The following is a 16,811-nucleotide window of genomic DNA, read 5'->3' as shown; positions in this document are numbered from 1 at the left end:
ATAGTCAGCTTTTGTTCTTAGGAGTATCAGTCTATCACTTAATAGAATTCCCTGGCAGTCAATAAAATGGATGAATTATGTATGGCGGGCAGCGACGGTGAATCAACAGAGCATGTAAATCAACCCCCATCCAGAGCCTCCAAGCCATCTGTCTCCCTTTCCTCCTTGTCTTTTCTCTCATTTGAATATGATTGTGTTTATTTTATTTACTTATGTATGAACAGAGTGTGATATGGGAAATATGTTTGCAATTGGTCTGTAATGGGACCACAGTTATCTTCCCCACACATGCGTACCACTCCCACAAACACACACATAAAGATGTGTTACCATATGAGCCCTTTCCTGGGTTTGAAGAAAACACGGGACACACACATTTTCATACTCTGTGGCCTTTGGATGTCCTCATAATGCAGTGAGCCAGCAGGGGAGCTGGGGGAAGTGTGTGTTTCCACAACTGTGTACTTCCACAAAGCCCATTTATTACTGTCACCTCCATTCCCTACATAAGCAGCTTCTACTTTCCTCTGCTGCTGTTTTCAGCGTATCAGTTTGACCTACCTGTTTTTGTGGCATCATGTGTTGTGTAGCTTTATATTAAAGCACCAATTCCCCTCTATGTAAAAAAAAAAATGTTGCAGTGATTCTGCTTGAACATTTTGAGTGGTTTTTGCAAATGGTGTATGATTGGTTGTGTTGCGTTAGCTCTGGCACCACTGCATGCACGCACCCGCATGCATGTGTGCACACACATAAACGCAGCAGCTTTATCACCCTTAGAAAGGCACTTAGACTTGGCAAATGCTACAGACATTTAGGTTTGCAGCTAAGCATTGCAGAGATGTGTAATGGCTTGTGATTGCCTGCTCTCTCCACTGAAGCTACCTCCTCAAAGAGTAATGCTCAGAATTTAAACCTGTATTGTTGGCTGTTATGTTAACAAAAATGATGAACCCTGCTCCCTCAACCTTCCCCCAGCTGTGTTTTTCAATGATGTTTTTTTTTTTTTTTTAATGGCTACACTGAATCCTCTGCTTGGAAAATACACTACAAGTTATTGAATTGTTGTTTTTTTCAGTGTCTCTGAGAAAAAGTCTTCAGTATTGGTATGAACAATATTGGCATGATAAATAGCATGTGCACTTCTTGCTAAACTATTACTTACAGTGCCACTGCAGATTTATAGAGATGTTATTGTTTTTACAAGTGGAAAGCATTGGGTTTTGTAGCTAGTTGCATGCCAAGAACCTGATCCTTTTGGTGGTTACAAAAGTGTCACTGAAGACTACAGATTAAGGATACTTTCACCTTGGTTATTATTCAAGAAAATAAGGGATAATCACAGATTGTGGTCATTCTTGAGTGAGTCATACAGGTTTGAGAAAGATAATATGGTTGCGATTAGGGGTCGACCGATATGGTTTTTTCCAGGGCCGATGCTGATATCGATTATCGGTAAGTTATGGCGGCCGATCGCCGAAATTTTGGCTGATATTCAGTTGCAGTAAATGTAAAAAAATGTGTGCCAAAATTTACAGCGACACAAACCGCAACACAAGGCTGCCTTTAAATGAACATATATTTGATTGAATTTTGTGTAAAACAGAAATATTTGAAAAAATAAAGTGCATGATGTTCAAGGCACTAGATAACAGTCTGAGTGGAATTCTTTTTTAATTAAAAATAAATAACTTCCAAAACATGAAAATGGAAGGAATTAAACAGCATGGACAGCAGGAAGTAAACTTTGATCAAACTGAATAATTATAATGTTAAAATAATTCCACATAATTTGGTTAAAGTGCTCCCAGCAGGCTTTGACTGAACTGAGTGGAAAAATGTACGTTAGTGTCCTTATTTTCCCATTCTCTTATCTTTAAGTGATAGTTTGGGGTTTTTTGAAGTGGGCTTGCATGAGGTACTTATCGATAGTCAGTGTATTACCTGAAGTAGATGGGAGTCTGTGCGCTCCCAGTTTGGAGATTCAGCAGGAGTAGCCGGCACGGAAGTTGAGGAATGGGACACGGAAAAACCCTCCCATGTGTTTTTTTTTTTTTTGTTTTTTTTCCCCCCATGATTCATGTATGAATTTGGAACATTCATCAAGAGCCCTACCGGTTTACCAAAGAGTTGGCCTTTGCTCTCTCCCTTTATGAAAGTTTATGACAGTTTTTAAAAGCAACTGTCAATAATGTGTTCTGAAGGAATGATGTTGCCAATGCTGAGAATGTTTAAAGACTTTTGCAAAATTCAGAAATGCCTTGAAAAATGTTCAGGGGAGTTCCAGCTATATAGAAGTTGTAGCTTCTTGAAGTTTATTTTCATAACCTTGCTCCTGTGCAGCACCATTTGGTAGCTGGATTTATTGGAGTGTCTAATAGATTTTACTCCTGATAATGCTGTAGTTATGCTTTTGAACACACACCCTGACCATTCCTGCTTGCCGTTTTTCTACATGTTTCCCCTTTCTCCTCTTTTCACATCTCTCCCTTTCATGTGATTGTTTCAAAACCTTTTTTCTGTATGTAAGGAAATAATAAACATTTTCGATATGTGATTTAAAAAAAAAATCAGCTTGGCCGATAAAAATATGCCGATAACGATAATATGAAAATTATATCTCTAAGCCAATAATCGGCCAGACCGATAATCAGTTGATCCCTAGTTGTGATGTAAAGTATAATGCTTAAGGTTTTATCTGAAAAGAGGCACCCACTCTCTGGTTAAAATGTCAGTAGTGCTTTTAACACTAGAACGACCGGGAGTTCACTCCTACTTAAAACAACCATGGACGGTCAAAATAACCACCGGTTTTTAAACTCGATATTCTGTCAAGATAAATACCCAATTGAGATATTAATGCAGTTATATATGTTAGTATGTCTGTTAGGAAACGACTGCCACCAAAATTAAAATTTTAAAGACTATAAGAGACATGGTCAAACTTGAATAGCAAAATTGAAAAAGTGAAAATATTACCTGAAAAACAAAACAGAAAATACATATTGTTAATCTAACAAACGTAACAAGGCCTATAAAATGTGAAATGTAAAAAAGAACTGAACATAAACATTAAAACAGTCCCAAACAATGACCGGAACTTAAAAACTACTTAAAAACTACACCGTCTGAAACGGTGTCTGTAACCAGACATGTTGGCAATAATTAGAGAGGAAGTTTAGACGATTTCTCTGCACCAGCGAACACTAGTGTGTTTCTAGGACAGAGCTTGAACTTCACGAAGGAAATGATGCGACCAACACACATCGTAAATAGTGACATTGCACGCACGATCACATGCAAATTACATGCGGTCATTTTGACCACTCATGGTCGTTTTAGGTAGATCTTATCATAACTTTTTTTTTTCGTTTGTGCAATTGATCTAAAACTCGTTTTAATGCAAATATATGCAATTTTAGTACCATTCAGGGAGCAGCAGGTCTGTATCTTTTTCCCCCACAAAGTTATTAAACTTTGAAAATCCAAAAATCACAACTTTTATGTTTCTCTTCTTCCTCCTATTAAAAGTGATGAAATATTATACATACAAGGTACTTTAAAGGTTATTTCAGAGAAGTGCAACATCTGCATCTACATTTCTGTATAAGATTTCAAGTCAAGTCAATTTTATTTGTATAGCCCAGTATCACAAATTACAAATTTGCCTCAAGGGGCTTTACAGCAACACAACATCCTGTCGTTAGACCCTCACATCGGATAAGGAACAACTCCCTAAAAAAAGAAACCCTTTCAAGTTGCTTAAAAGTTGCTGGGATGATAGATGGTGTCATCATAGTAATCCAAGGTAAGAGTGATTTTGCTGCAGTGTTTGAACTATAGAAAACCAAGACAAGCAACACTGTTCTTTGCCAGTGAAGTGTTGGAACTTTTTTTAAGCCGTGTCTCAGTATCTACCACATCAGAAACACGCAGACAAACACACCCATTCTCCTCAGAATGTGCTTTCCCCCTCAAAGCCTCTTCTGTCTTGTCTTGCTTTCAGCTCCCATAGGCATGACAGTATCAGGATTTCATATTCATAGCACATAGCTCGTTGTCATAATGTTCCTTCTGAGTTCCCTCGATCACCTATATCTCATTCCCTGCCTCTACCTGGGCTGATTCAGTATAATAAACTGAGGCGGTGCTATGCACGCCATGTCAGTGTCTGTAGTGCTGTGAGGCACCAAAACACACTAGCGGAAGGACCACAGACAACAAGAATTAGATTATTGATATTGGTATGTACATCACCCTAACATTGAGGATTTGCTGGAATATCCAAAGCTTCCGCTATGTAGGTATGATAGGAGTTACGGGCTTAATTTTAATATGTGCTAATGAAAAAATCAGTTTATTATCACGGGCCCTAGCGGGGGAAAAAATAACAGCAAATAAAGTAAGGTATGCAAGAGTTGTTCCCTTCTCAGGGGCCCTGTGGCTTCCATTACAAGCCAGAGGAAAACAAAACAGTTTTCATGGCTGACTCACTTGAGAAGCCCCAGCTAAGACGCTGTGTTGTTTCTCATATTGATTTTTTTTTTTTTAATTCTATCCTCCAGTCATTGCTATTAAATCCAGAACACCTATGCCATAGTACAGTTTGTCCCTAAGCGGCACAAATTTGGATGGCAAGGAAAGAAAATTTGAAGACTTATCTTTTCATAAAGTAACACATCATGTCGATCTATTTACCCTTTGTGACAGCTAAAAGAAATCCTGATGTTTTGTTCTGTCCTCTAGGTTGCTCCAAATGCATAGCATTAGTCTTAATTGTTATCCTGGTCAAAGAGTACACTTGCTGTGTCTTGTCCCCCTTTGTTGCTTTCATGTCGAGTGACGACACCTCTCCCTACAATAGGTAGCATTCAGTGTGCACCATGGGGCAGGCAGGCTTGCAGACGGCTCATCAGTGAGAGAAAAGAAGAAGATCAAAAGTAGTGCAAGTGAGAACTGTACAGTGTTACAGATAGTAAGAGGGTGAAAAAGAGCGAGAGATGGAGAGCAAGCAGGATTTAAGAAAGTTTAGAGTTCAACTGTCTTCTGACCATTAATAATGAATGCCCTTTTTGTTATGACAGTTTTGTGATCCTTTTCCCCTTTCCCCTGTGTTACCGGTGGGATGACCCATGTTCTGAGTAGAACCGATTGTGGCACTCTGTGGGATTATTGTGGCACTATGTGCCAGTGCCTCCAAACTGTGACACTATGTGCCAGTGCCTCCAAACACACACACACACACACACACACACACACACACACACATACATACATACATACATAGTCTCATGATCCAGAAAGGGCTGGTGTGGGTGCAGGTCTTTGTTCCAGCCAAGCAGTTACACACCTGCGTCTACAAATCAAGGTCCTTAGCAAAGACTGTTGGTTGACTAATAGAATCAGGTGAGTAACTGCTTGGTTGGAACCAAAACCTGCACTCACACTGGCCCTTTCTGGATCATGTTGCCCACCTGACCCCACCAGCCTATGCAACCAGCGGAGTTCCCACTCATACATGTCAAATGCATTGTATTCCTCTGCCCCTCTAATCGGGCAGAAATATTAAGTGCTGTGGTCACTTGTGTACTGTGGAAAAGCAGAAGGAACAGAATGTTGGTATCGATACCAGATGTGAGGTGATATTTCTTTTCTTTTCTTTTTCATAGAATGTTTTTATTTTGGAACACAATTTTGTACTTGGTTATGAAAGTTTTCCAATTTCACTAGGAGGCAGCAGCTGCAAACATCTGAGTGCTGACAAACTCGAATAAGTAATGTCCATCTTGTGTCATTCCACACCATGACTGAGACAAGCGGAAATGTAATGCCTGAAGTTGAATTTGGTAAAAAAAGCAGAGAAGTCACACGTCAACACAATTCATGATAAAATAGTGAGCCCAATTAGCTCATCTCACCCAGTCTGCCAGACAACCATAATTTCTTAATCTTCACATTATATGTGTTGGGGTGTGTACACAATAATACTTGCAGCTACTTGAGTTAAAATGACAGTGGAAATTGTGAACTAATCTAACAGCTCTTTTTAGGCAAGTGTAATTTCAGTTAGCACTTTGCTAACCTTCTCCCAACTGAGGGCTTGTTGCGAAAGCGGATGGTAGCACAAACTAGACAACTGTTTGACAATATTGCAAGTTGGACTCAAGTGAATTAACTTGGGCTACCTTTAGCATATTCTAGTTGATTTACACTTCCCTCATTCTGCAGGGAATGTTAAAGGTCGAATGAGTAGCATTTTTGGTTGCGATTTGTAAACACAACATTCCAAGTTGGACCCTCCTCCCCGGCTAACGACACCATAAGGACACGCCCCCTGACCGCAGTAGCCTGAACACATCCCAGTGTACAGGCTAACTCCACGCCGCTCTTCATTCCCGTCCCCCCCTTCAGTGCTCACCAGCAGTTGAAAGCCAACCCCAGATTCACTCTAGTTTTGGAACGAGCCTTTTCCACACGGCGTTTGGCGTCGCTATATTTGCGCCTTTTTGGCGCGGTGTCCAGCATTGTTGTAGCTTCCTCTTTGGTGCAGTAGTGGGAAATATTAATGACTGCATGCGCAAGTGTTGAACATTCCAAAAAACACTTTATTGACCTTTCAGTTGCAAATAAAACAAGGTTTTAACACAAACTATTCAAACTTCTCCATTTTTTTTCTCTAACCGCATTGTCAAAATCATTCTAAGTGCTAATCAAAACAGGAAGTAGTATATTGGCAGAGATGCACCTCAAAATAAAAGTCTGTATCATGAAATAATACAGCAAGGATTTCTCATTTAAATATATAAACTTGTTAAATGCGAGCATATTTTAATTAAGTTAATAAATTATTAATGTTTCTTACTAATCTACTGTTGGGGGCACAGTGGCGCAGTGGTTAGTGCGGTCACCTCACAGCAAGAAGATCCTGGGTTCGAGCCCCGGAGTAGTCCAACCTTGGGGTTGGCCCTGGTCATTCTCTGTGTGGAGTTTGCATGTTCTTCCCATGCTGCGTGGATTTCCTCCTGGTGCTCCGGTTTCCTCCCACCGTACAAAGACATGTAGGTCAGGTGAATCGGCCGTACTAAATTGTCCCTAGGTGTGTGTGTGTGTGTGTGTGTGTGTGTGTGTGTGTGTGTGTGTGTGTGTGTGTGTGTGTGTGTGTGTGTGTGTGTGTGTGAGTGTCTCGGCCCTGTGTGATAGACTGGTGGCCTGTCCCACCTGCCGCCCAATAACTGCTGGGATAGGCTCCAGCGACTCTGAGAGCAGGATAAGCGGTTTGGATAATGGGTGGATGGACTAATTTACTCTCTATTTTAACTTATTCACCATTTTAACTCACAACAGATGCATGTTGGATGTGTACTTACGATCTTGATCTGGCACCTGATCACTATGTTTTTATAGAGACCCGCTGCCTAAAGGTTAATGCCCAGAAACGTCCCGTGCACAGCAAAATAAGAAAAATAAGAAATCCTACTTGTTCTACCTTTAGATTTTAGCAGTGATATTCACTTCTTCTAAATGGGCCAGAAATTACACAGTGCTACGTCAGCAATGTATGTACTTTTTTTAAATACAGTAAAGAGCTTTTGGTCATCTGTGGTGCTGGCAGCAGAAAAGGCCCCCGGGTCTGTCAATAAGCGCCCCAACTGTGGGAGTGCCCGACTCGGTAGAATCCAGGGATTACTTTTCATGCAACATCTCAGTCAGCAAGAGTTTGACCTGTGGGCCTCACGACCAACCTTAGTTGTGTTCCCAAGGGATTCACGACCTTTTGTGAAACCTTAAGCAGAAAAACGACTGCGTAAAGATCAGCACATAAGCGCAGCTCGGCATTTGACATTTAGAACTATTCAATTTGTTGCATTCACTAGTCTCAGGACCTGCAAAGAAGACAATGACCTCTTTTGTATTTCAAGATTTTGTTCCCTTCTTAACCCTTTCAACTCTGCAATAGAAATGGTCCGCCAGTGCCTACTTTAGTATTTCTTCTTACTGTGATGTCATTTCTTGGAGTATCTTCAAATGCTTCATATCCCAAAAATCTGTACAACCTAGGCTAAAAGGTTATGCAAGTCAATGAAACATAATAACTGATAAAAGTATTGAGATTGTTTCATAAGTAAAAAAAATACAGAAATCAGACATGTTTTTTTAACAATTTTTACTAAATGAACACACAAAACATTGGTCCAAAACAATTCCCGAATGTAGAAAATGGAACAAAATATTTCTTAATACTCTCCGTAAGTTGTTTGAACTATATACATTTTTTTGTTTTGGATGGGCGACACCTGCTGGCCGCCCACGGGCCTTTTTAACCCTTTGAAAACTGACCTCCTGCGGGCGTCTTCCTGCATGCCACCCGCGGGAGGTCCCTTTTCAAAGGGTTATAAAGAGGCTGGGAATATTCTGCAAGACTGCCATCTGAATGTGTTTATTTTTAGCTTTAGGTGATCGTCCTTATATTTTCCAAGCACTTCACTACAAGTTGACAGGATTCAACAACTAGCCATCTCTAGCATGGTTTCTTGGTGATGGCCAAGCATACAAATTAACTGATGGAAACAGCACAGTGAGGAGCTTATTGATGTTTGATGAAATGCCAGATACTTTTTTAGCTACTTTTATGTGCCTTTGGGGCTTTTATCCAAAGTGCCACACAGTGGCATTACTGTGTACACCTTCTGCGTACATGATCCTTGTGGTATTCAAACCATTTACCCCGGTGGTGTTAATGTAGAGCTTTATCCATTTCTGCAACCAGGAAAACCTCTGTCATGGAAAATGAGTTGTCATTTCGGTAACACAGTGGTGTTCTGTTTGCATTAATTCAAGACATCTTGTTCCATTTTCACTTTCCGAACAAGTTGTTGGTTAGGGCTGCACAGTAACTTGGTATCACACAGTAGACAGGGTACTATTGTTGATAGCAATGTGTATTTTGATGGTTTATTTATTTTCTCTCTAAGAAGTTTCAGATAGTTTTCTTTCTAAGGTATTCTTATTCTACGCCTACGTCTCTTGTCAACAAATCAGCTTGCTGGCTATGAAAAATATTTCTTTGAAGCAGGTAGGGCAAGTCCAAAGCATTAACTCACCGTTTCTCAAAATATGTAATGGCAGCCTGCTGAGGCACCCCACTACCTACAAAACGAATGCTAAAAATAGACATTACGTTCTGTTTGATCTTCTCTCACATCAGTTCAGATGATGTAAAGAAGCTGTAAAATTCTGCCTCTTGACGCTGATGATGAAGAACACGTTTTAAACTGTGCTTCCCTACACAACCAGTGATGTCATCTCAGTGGCAGCAGGTAGAAGGCAACTCCAACACACAGACAGACAGATGGCCCCAGGTGGATGTATGCCAGAACCCCGAGAAAGACCCAGTGAGGGAGAGAGAGAGCATGAATGAAAGCCCCAGCCAATCAGATTGTTTAAAGCTGGATAACCGGCCAGCAGATGGCTGTTTTCCGCAGTGTTCCCACCATTATGGGCTGATCTTGCGATCTTCTGTCTGTCTTGCGTGCTGTTGCCCTCTCAGGATTTCCAATCTCCTATAGCCTAGCTGCTCCTCCCGGTTCTCTCTCTCTCTCTTTCATGCCATCCCTCTTTCTTTCTCAATCCCTCCTTTCCCTGAATGCAAAGATCTTTGTGAAAGATATTGATTTTTTCCCCTCCTCCTCCTCTTCCTCCCATGCCCCTGCGGTCATTGAATCAAGTAGACTTGGAAGCAGACTCTGCCTACTTGTGGGCTTATTGAGAAACTCAACGTTTGAGCTGTTTGAAATTAGATGGTATCATAGGATTAAAGGAAAAGGTTACTAGATTTTAGGAATCATTTAAAATTGGACTTTAATAGATATTTTAGATGCATCATTAGCTTAATCATAATATGCCTAAGGAATAATGCCTTGGTATTAATTATGCCTAAGGAATAAACAGCTCAATTATTTTGATGTGGAGTTTGCGGTAGTGTTATTGGGGTGTTACAGCATACAGAATGTTCTCTCTCTTGTTAGGTCAGTAGGTACATAGACAGCTAGTTAGGCTGGGCAGTAGTAGTTTAGCATTATCAATTATCTTTCAATGGTATTGGGATGATATTCAGATATTGTCATATTTTGATAGTTCTATCTAAATGAATGATAACGAGAATCTATTACCTAAAATTTCTTGCAAAATGAGGTCCTTAATATTTGAGGAAGTATTTGAGAACTACATTTGGTTTGATTTTATACTTTACAATACAAAACAGTTCACTTCGGTGAATCTTAATGGAATTCTTAAATATTTAAAATGTTATTTTTGCATATGTAAGCAGATTGTATGATATACACTGATTACGGTGTACAATTTTCTTTGATTATCTTGATGATATATTCCATATCACCCAACACAAATGGCAGAGAATTTATGTTGGTCCTTTTCAAGACAACTGCAGTAGGTGGGGCAGAAAAACTGTAAAGAACAGACAGATCTGAAAAACTGATGGGAGTCACTGATTTAGACACAAAATGTACAACCAAAACAAATAAACTGCTTGAAGTCATTTGACTCTAAGGTGAACCCCCCCCCACCAAACCAAGAAAAAAAGCACAATCATTAATTTTTTCATATTCATCAATGTTGGTTATTTCCGAGCTATTTCTTGTAACGTGGTACCTTTGAAAATCTGTTTTTTTTTTTTTTTTGGCCTTTCCAATTAAAACTTTTTAGGTTGTAGTCCTGATACAAGTTTATCCTGATCCCTGCTGTCTCTTTTTTTTCTCCAGTGAGGCTCGTGTGGAGGTAATAGGAGGTGGCAGTCTCCAGATCACCAACCTGACAGAGGAGGATGCTGGCCTGTACACATGCATAGCTGACAATGGCAATGCCTCAATCGAAGCCCAGGTTCAGCTTACGGTGCAAGGTATGGCCGGGGTATTTACCAACCCCCATTGTCTGCTGGGTATTTGGGCTGCATGATGGTGTACTATATAATTATTTACTACCTTCCTGTATGAATTGTTAACAATATGCAAACTAGTCATTTCATTTTATCTAAAACAGTAGTTTTCAATCCATTTCTTTGGTACCCCCCGTACTGCTAGTGTCCGACTCCAGTAGGTAGTAAGTTATATTCACCTGTTCCAATTATTGCAGCCTCCAATCAGGGACAGTTTAGACCTGGAACAACAAATGAACTACCTGGCAGAAAAGATAACAGGAAGTATTGGCGTAGAACTAGGTTGCGAAAAACTGAGCAAGAATCTCCACAATTAAGATCTGATCTTCAGAACCAGTTCTGATTTGGAGCTGGTTCCAAATTTCCAAGAATCGGGTATTTGTTACACACTTTGTGACAAAGCCCCTTAGTGAATTATCTAAGTGTAGTTTCCGACACATATGCAAAATAAGTAGCCTGGGTACCAAACGAATCTGCAAGCTCATGTTTTACATTTGCTCTGGCATATGCGTCTGGCCACCCTCCTGTTCACACAGATTTCCAGCTGACCTGGCCCAGGTCAGGCCAGTCACAACCATTTATCTAATATGGGGTGGGTTTGATACGGTGACATACAGCCTTGTTTTTTTTCCCATTGGCATTCCAGGAACACTGACTCTGATTGGGTAGTACTCGTTGCCTCCATTGATTAGGTTGGTTAAGGTTAGGGTGGGGTTAAGGTGGGGTTAGGGATAGGGTTAGCCAACTAGAGGAAGAGTAGGGGCGGGTCTTCCCGGAATGCAGGTGGGGGAAAAAAAACCGCTGACGTACAGAGCACCACTGGTGGCTGCCGCTGATGTGTAACAGTCTGTTGGATCCGCTTTCACGACAGTATTAAACAAACTGGGCGGTATTTTCTCTAAAAGAATAACAAACGGGCATCTGGGTAGCATGGCAGTCTATTCCATTGCCTACCAATATGGGGATCGGCAATTGCCGATTCGAATCTCCGTGTTACCTCTGGCTTGAGACAGACACAATTGGCCGTGTCTGCGGGTGGGAAGCTGGATGTAGGTATGTGTCCTGGTCATTGCACTAGCGCCTCCTCTGGTTGGTTGGGGTGCCTGTTCAGGGGGGAGGGGGAACTGGGGGGAATAGTGTGATCCTCACACGTGCTACGTTCCCCTGGTGAAACTCCTCACTCTCAGGTGAAAAGAAGTGGCTGGTGACTCCACCTGTATCGGAGGATCATGCAGTAGTCTGCAGCCCTCCCTGGATCGGCAGAGGGGCGGGTGGAGCACTGACTAGGACGGCTCGGAAGAGTGGGATAATTGGACGGGTAAAACTGACAGTTGGGGAGAGAGAGAGAAGAAAAAAAAGAAAAACAACTGTTGATAGGAAAGATGTGTTTGCTGTACTTCCAACTGGATTTGGTAGACGTTTCAGTGCTATGTCACACGTTTGATTGCCCTGATTGGTTGGTAGGTCTATCCAATTGTGTCCAGAGGCATTTTGGTCGGTGCCTGTTAATACCGCCTCTTAGAAATCAAAAATGAACTAAGAGGAGCCAAACTAATTAGCATTTGCGAATCCATCTGGTTTCCAGGCTGCAAAATAAGTGAAATGCATTGAAAATGTCTATAAAAATTTTTTTAGTCAACCATGAGGACCTCGTGCCCTGACACTTTTCATCGCTTGTTACATCATATGTCAACGTGGTGTGTAAACTGTTTATGATATGGCTAACTGAAGCACTCTAGTGTGGCCAAGCTTCAGTAAAGAAAACAGTATTACATCAGACTAAAGTCATTCAATAAGACAAGTTCAACCAAACACTGCCCAAGATTCAACTTGTGCGAGTACCATTAGCATCTCACACTGATGTTGGTATATTTTTTTATCATAAAATTTGAATCAAAATTCTAAATTATGATAGTACTAGAAGAACCCTGCTACAATGTAGCGGTTTGGTTATCCACCCGTCTAAATCTCCCTCCTCTTCATCCTGCCAGCTTACTGCCTTCCCCCTGCCCCTAAACCCCCCCCCCACTCAAACTCCTTCCCCCCAAATGCTCAGAATCATCTGAAATGCCGAGAAAAGTGGTTTTTAGCCATTTTTAGAAAATTCATATTTTGCATAATTATGCATAATTTTTATAATTATTTTAATTTTCTGCTATTTTTCTGGTCCTCTCTGGAACAATACCTACCACCTCCAAAAGAAATTAGCATCATAAGTGCATTTTTGCAAAAATGCGTATATATTGCATAATGCCAAAACATTTCTAAGTCCCAGAAATTTTTTTTATATAGGTGAAAAAATCAAAGATGCTCAGAATCATCTGAAATGCCGAGAAAAGTGGTTTTTAGCCATTTTTAGAAAAATGCACATTTTGCATAATTATGCATAATTTCAATTGTCTGGGATTTTTCCCTTACTCTCTGAGACAATACCTACCACCTCCAAAAAGAATTAGGATCATAAGTGCTTTAGTTTTCGGTCCCGCTATCTACACTAACTAACACACACACACACTAACACCACACACACACACACATTCCGAAAATAAAGGAGTAGATATAGATGTCGTAATTTTAGGTCAAGATTTCAGGGAATTGACCAGCGTCCTAAAACATCAATACTATGTCGTCATAATAGTTTTTCCTTCTGAAACGATTTAGTTTCCTCTTCAGAAATTATGATTAGAAGCAGAACTAGAATTTGATAAGAACAGGATTCAATATTAATCATGATCAATCAAATCTAAAAATGGCTGAACCTACTCACATTTCTGTCAAATTCAGCACATCTGTAAATGCTGCTACACTATCTATAGTGCATACTTTGACCAACACCAGCTGTCAAGCGCACACTGTAGCGTACAGCGTATTTATCTCTATTTATATCCACCGTTCTGTGTCACTTGAGCTTGCACAGACGTACGAGAAAGAGTTCAACTGCTTATGTTGCTGGGAGGAGTAATTAATACCGTAGCATGTTAACTTGAACAGCGACTGGCCAAAATTGAATGACTAGCTGGTCTTTCATCAGCCTGCGTATCCAGTAAGGTTAGATAAACCTGGCAATAGGAGAGGTCAATCTGTCATCCAACTGCAAGTAAACAATTATTATAGCAGAAAAACACAACTTAACCACAGCTAAACAAGCCCTGCGTAACTGAATTAATTAGAAGAGGACATAAATATTTCTCTTTGTTAACTAAAATGCTGCAAAAATATTCAGTTTGACAACAAGAACGCATCAAATGATCATAGACACTGTGAAAACTTCATCTCTGAGATGCTGTTATGTCTTAACAATAATTTGGCCGGTCTGCCTAGTCAGTTCTGCAATCCTCACAAGATCCAGAATATTACAAGCTGAAGCCGCTGCAGCATCCTCAACCACTGCATATTTCCCTAAAAACATGCATTTATATGAGACAAATAGTTGTGGCTAATTTTCACAATGACAATACTGGGGCAAAATAATCAAGATAAATATATTTGTCAAAACCACACTGCCCTACTCACTCTGATGCTGTTGCAAGAGTAAATGCTGTTCATTCAGGGGGTTTTCTGCACAGAATATATGTATGCCCTGTGTGTCACAGCAGAGGTCAGGCCATTTACATGCTTTAGGCAACAACATGTTTGTAGACTTGCTTCTTCCTTATCTTGCTGAGGGTCGACCTAAAAGACTGAAAACCAGCTAGAATACTGATATTACATTATCGCTGAAATGCAGTGTTAATGAGATGGATTAAATTCTAGAGACATGGGGTGGTTTGGAGCAAGTTGTTTGTCATGAGTGTCGGTTACCACACTGTGATCAGCGGCCACTGTCTCCTTGGTGAACACAGACTAATCCTCCTTGTAATAGTCCTGCTTCGTAGGGAGCTAATTTGCTCAAGAGTGGTCTAAGAAAAATAATATTCTCATCCTCGGAAATCTTGGCAGTTTGCTACTCGCACATTATCAGATCTGTGTCTGCAAAATGGTTATTTTCAACTAAAGAATTAGCCTGCTTTGAGCTATGTAAAAAAAAAATTGTTTTCCCTCCCTGCTCCTGTGCGTCTCTTGCAGCACAGCAAACTAAACAAACACTTCTTAAGTTTTTGCTTTTGAAAATCCGTGCAATGTTTTGCAATTTTGTCATCAAGTCAGTAATGAAAATTATTAGTGTTTGCCCTTTTCTGGGTGAGGACAAAATATAATCAGATGTTGTGTGTGTATGGCTGCGTGCATGTGGTGTCTATTTATAAGCCAAGTGCCACCGGTCGACAAGATTCAGTGTGAAATAAGTTTAGAATGGAGAATCTACAACAAGGCCTTTTTTCCTAAGTTCCCTGCATTTCCATCACACCTGCATCTTTTTATGACTCCACTTCTGCGAAAGGGAGAGGGTGATGAAGAGGAGCGGGGCAGGTCACTGAGAGATGCTTTTTATTAAACTTTTCTGTCCCCCTAGCTTTTCTTTATGCACTGTTCTCTTAACTTTGATCTCATACATGTTCAAACTCCTCAAATTCCCCTAACCTAACCCACTGGGGGCATCCGGGTAGCGTAGCGGTCTGTTCCGTTGCCTACAAACACGGGGATCACCGGTTCGAATCCCTGCGTTACCTCCGGCTTGGTCAGGTATCCCTACAGACACAATTGGCTGCGTCTGCAGGTGGGAAGCCGGATGTGGGGATGTGTCCTGGTCACTGCTAGCGCCTCCTCTGGTCGGTCAGGGCACCTGTTCAGGGGGGAGGGGGAACTGGGAGAAATAGCGTGATCCTCCCACGCAGTACATCCCCCTGGAAAAACGCCTCACTGTCAGGTGAAAAGAAGCAGCTGGCAACTCCACATGTATTGTAGTCTGCAGCCCTCCCCGGATCGGCAGAGGGAGTGGAGCGGAGATCAGGATGGCTCGGAAGAGTGGGGTAATTGGTCGAGTACAATTGGGGAGAAAAAAAAAGGGGGGGGGGTCCACCAAAAAAAAAAATTCCCCTAACCTCTCCCTGCCTGCCGCCCAGTGCCTGCTGGGATAGGCTCCAGCATCCCTGCAGCCCTGAGAACAGAATAAGCGGTTTGGGTAATGGATGGATGGCACCGCCATTTCCAATATGACAAGTGTCTGGAGGATTGATTAGTGCTCCCTTAATTTTATTTATTTTTTTGGTATTTTTTTTAATAGCTTTATTTTATAGTGGAGGCAGACAGGAAAAGGGGAGAGATAGAGGGGTTCAAACATGCAACAAAGGTCACCAGCTGGGTTCGAACCGGAAACTGTTGCAGCCATGTGGCTCTCCTTCAATGTTGTTGAAAGACACATCATTTTCATAGGATAACGGGGTTTTATTATTTTCCACCCCATAGACACTCAGGGCTAATTGGATTGGCTTTGTACTGCGGTGACCAGACTGTGCCATTGATTCACTCCCTTGACAGCATTACTAACATTCAAAGGGTCAATTGATTTTCTTAAGAAGCGGGTATACTTTTGAAAAGTGCTATACAAATCAATGAAGAATGAATATATATGAACAACAAAATCTATCCATTTTTGCTGTGACTGGATCCTCAAAATGTCTTGAGGCTTTTTTTTCTTTTTTTTCTTTTTTTTTTTTCCTGCATTGACAAGGTGGAATTCCAGGTTTTTTGCCAGTGGCTTTCCATAAAAACTGATTTCCAGGGAAGAATGCGTAGAGTCAGCCAGGGATCTGATGTGTATGAGGCTGTTGGGTCTGAGCCTAGAGAAAGCTTGAGGGTCCTTGAGGTTTGCCGGCGTTCATCTGTGCAATTAAAGTTTCAAGTTTGAGAACTGCAGCACACACACACACACACACACACACACACACTGATCCCATGTAACTCCAGTTGCTCACACATACAC

General features: G+C 41.0%; 1 protein-coding gene across 1 annotated transcript in view; it reads left to right on the top strand.

Annotated features, from left to right (window-relative positions):
• The window catches only part of neo1a (neogenin 1a), a 232,067-nt gene that overhangs the window by 132,010 nt on the left and 83,246 nt on the right, over positions 1-16,811 (top strand). Inside the window, exon 5 of the mRNA XM_056278452.1 lies at positions 10,779-10,915. Coding sequence (XP_056134427.1) covers positions 10,779-10,915 — 137 coding nt within the window. The remainder of the gene's footprint in view (positions 1-10,778; positions 10,916-16,811) is intronic.

Source organism: Lampris incognitus, chromosome 4 (genome assembly GCF_029633865.1).
Source record: "Lampris incognitus isolate fLamInc1 chromosome 4, fLamInc1.hap2, whole genome shotgun sequence".
In the NCBI taxonomy this organism is placed as follows: Eukaryota; Metazoa; Chordata; class Actinopteri; order Lampriformes; family Lampridae; genus Lampris; species Lampris incognitus.
Note: the sequence above shows the minus strand (reverse complement) of the source record. Positions and strands in the feature narration are given on the sequence as shown.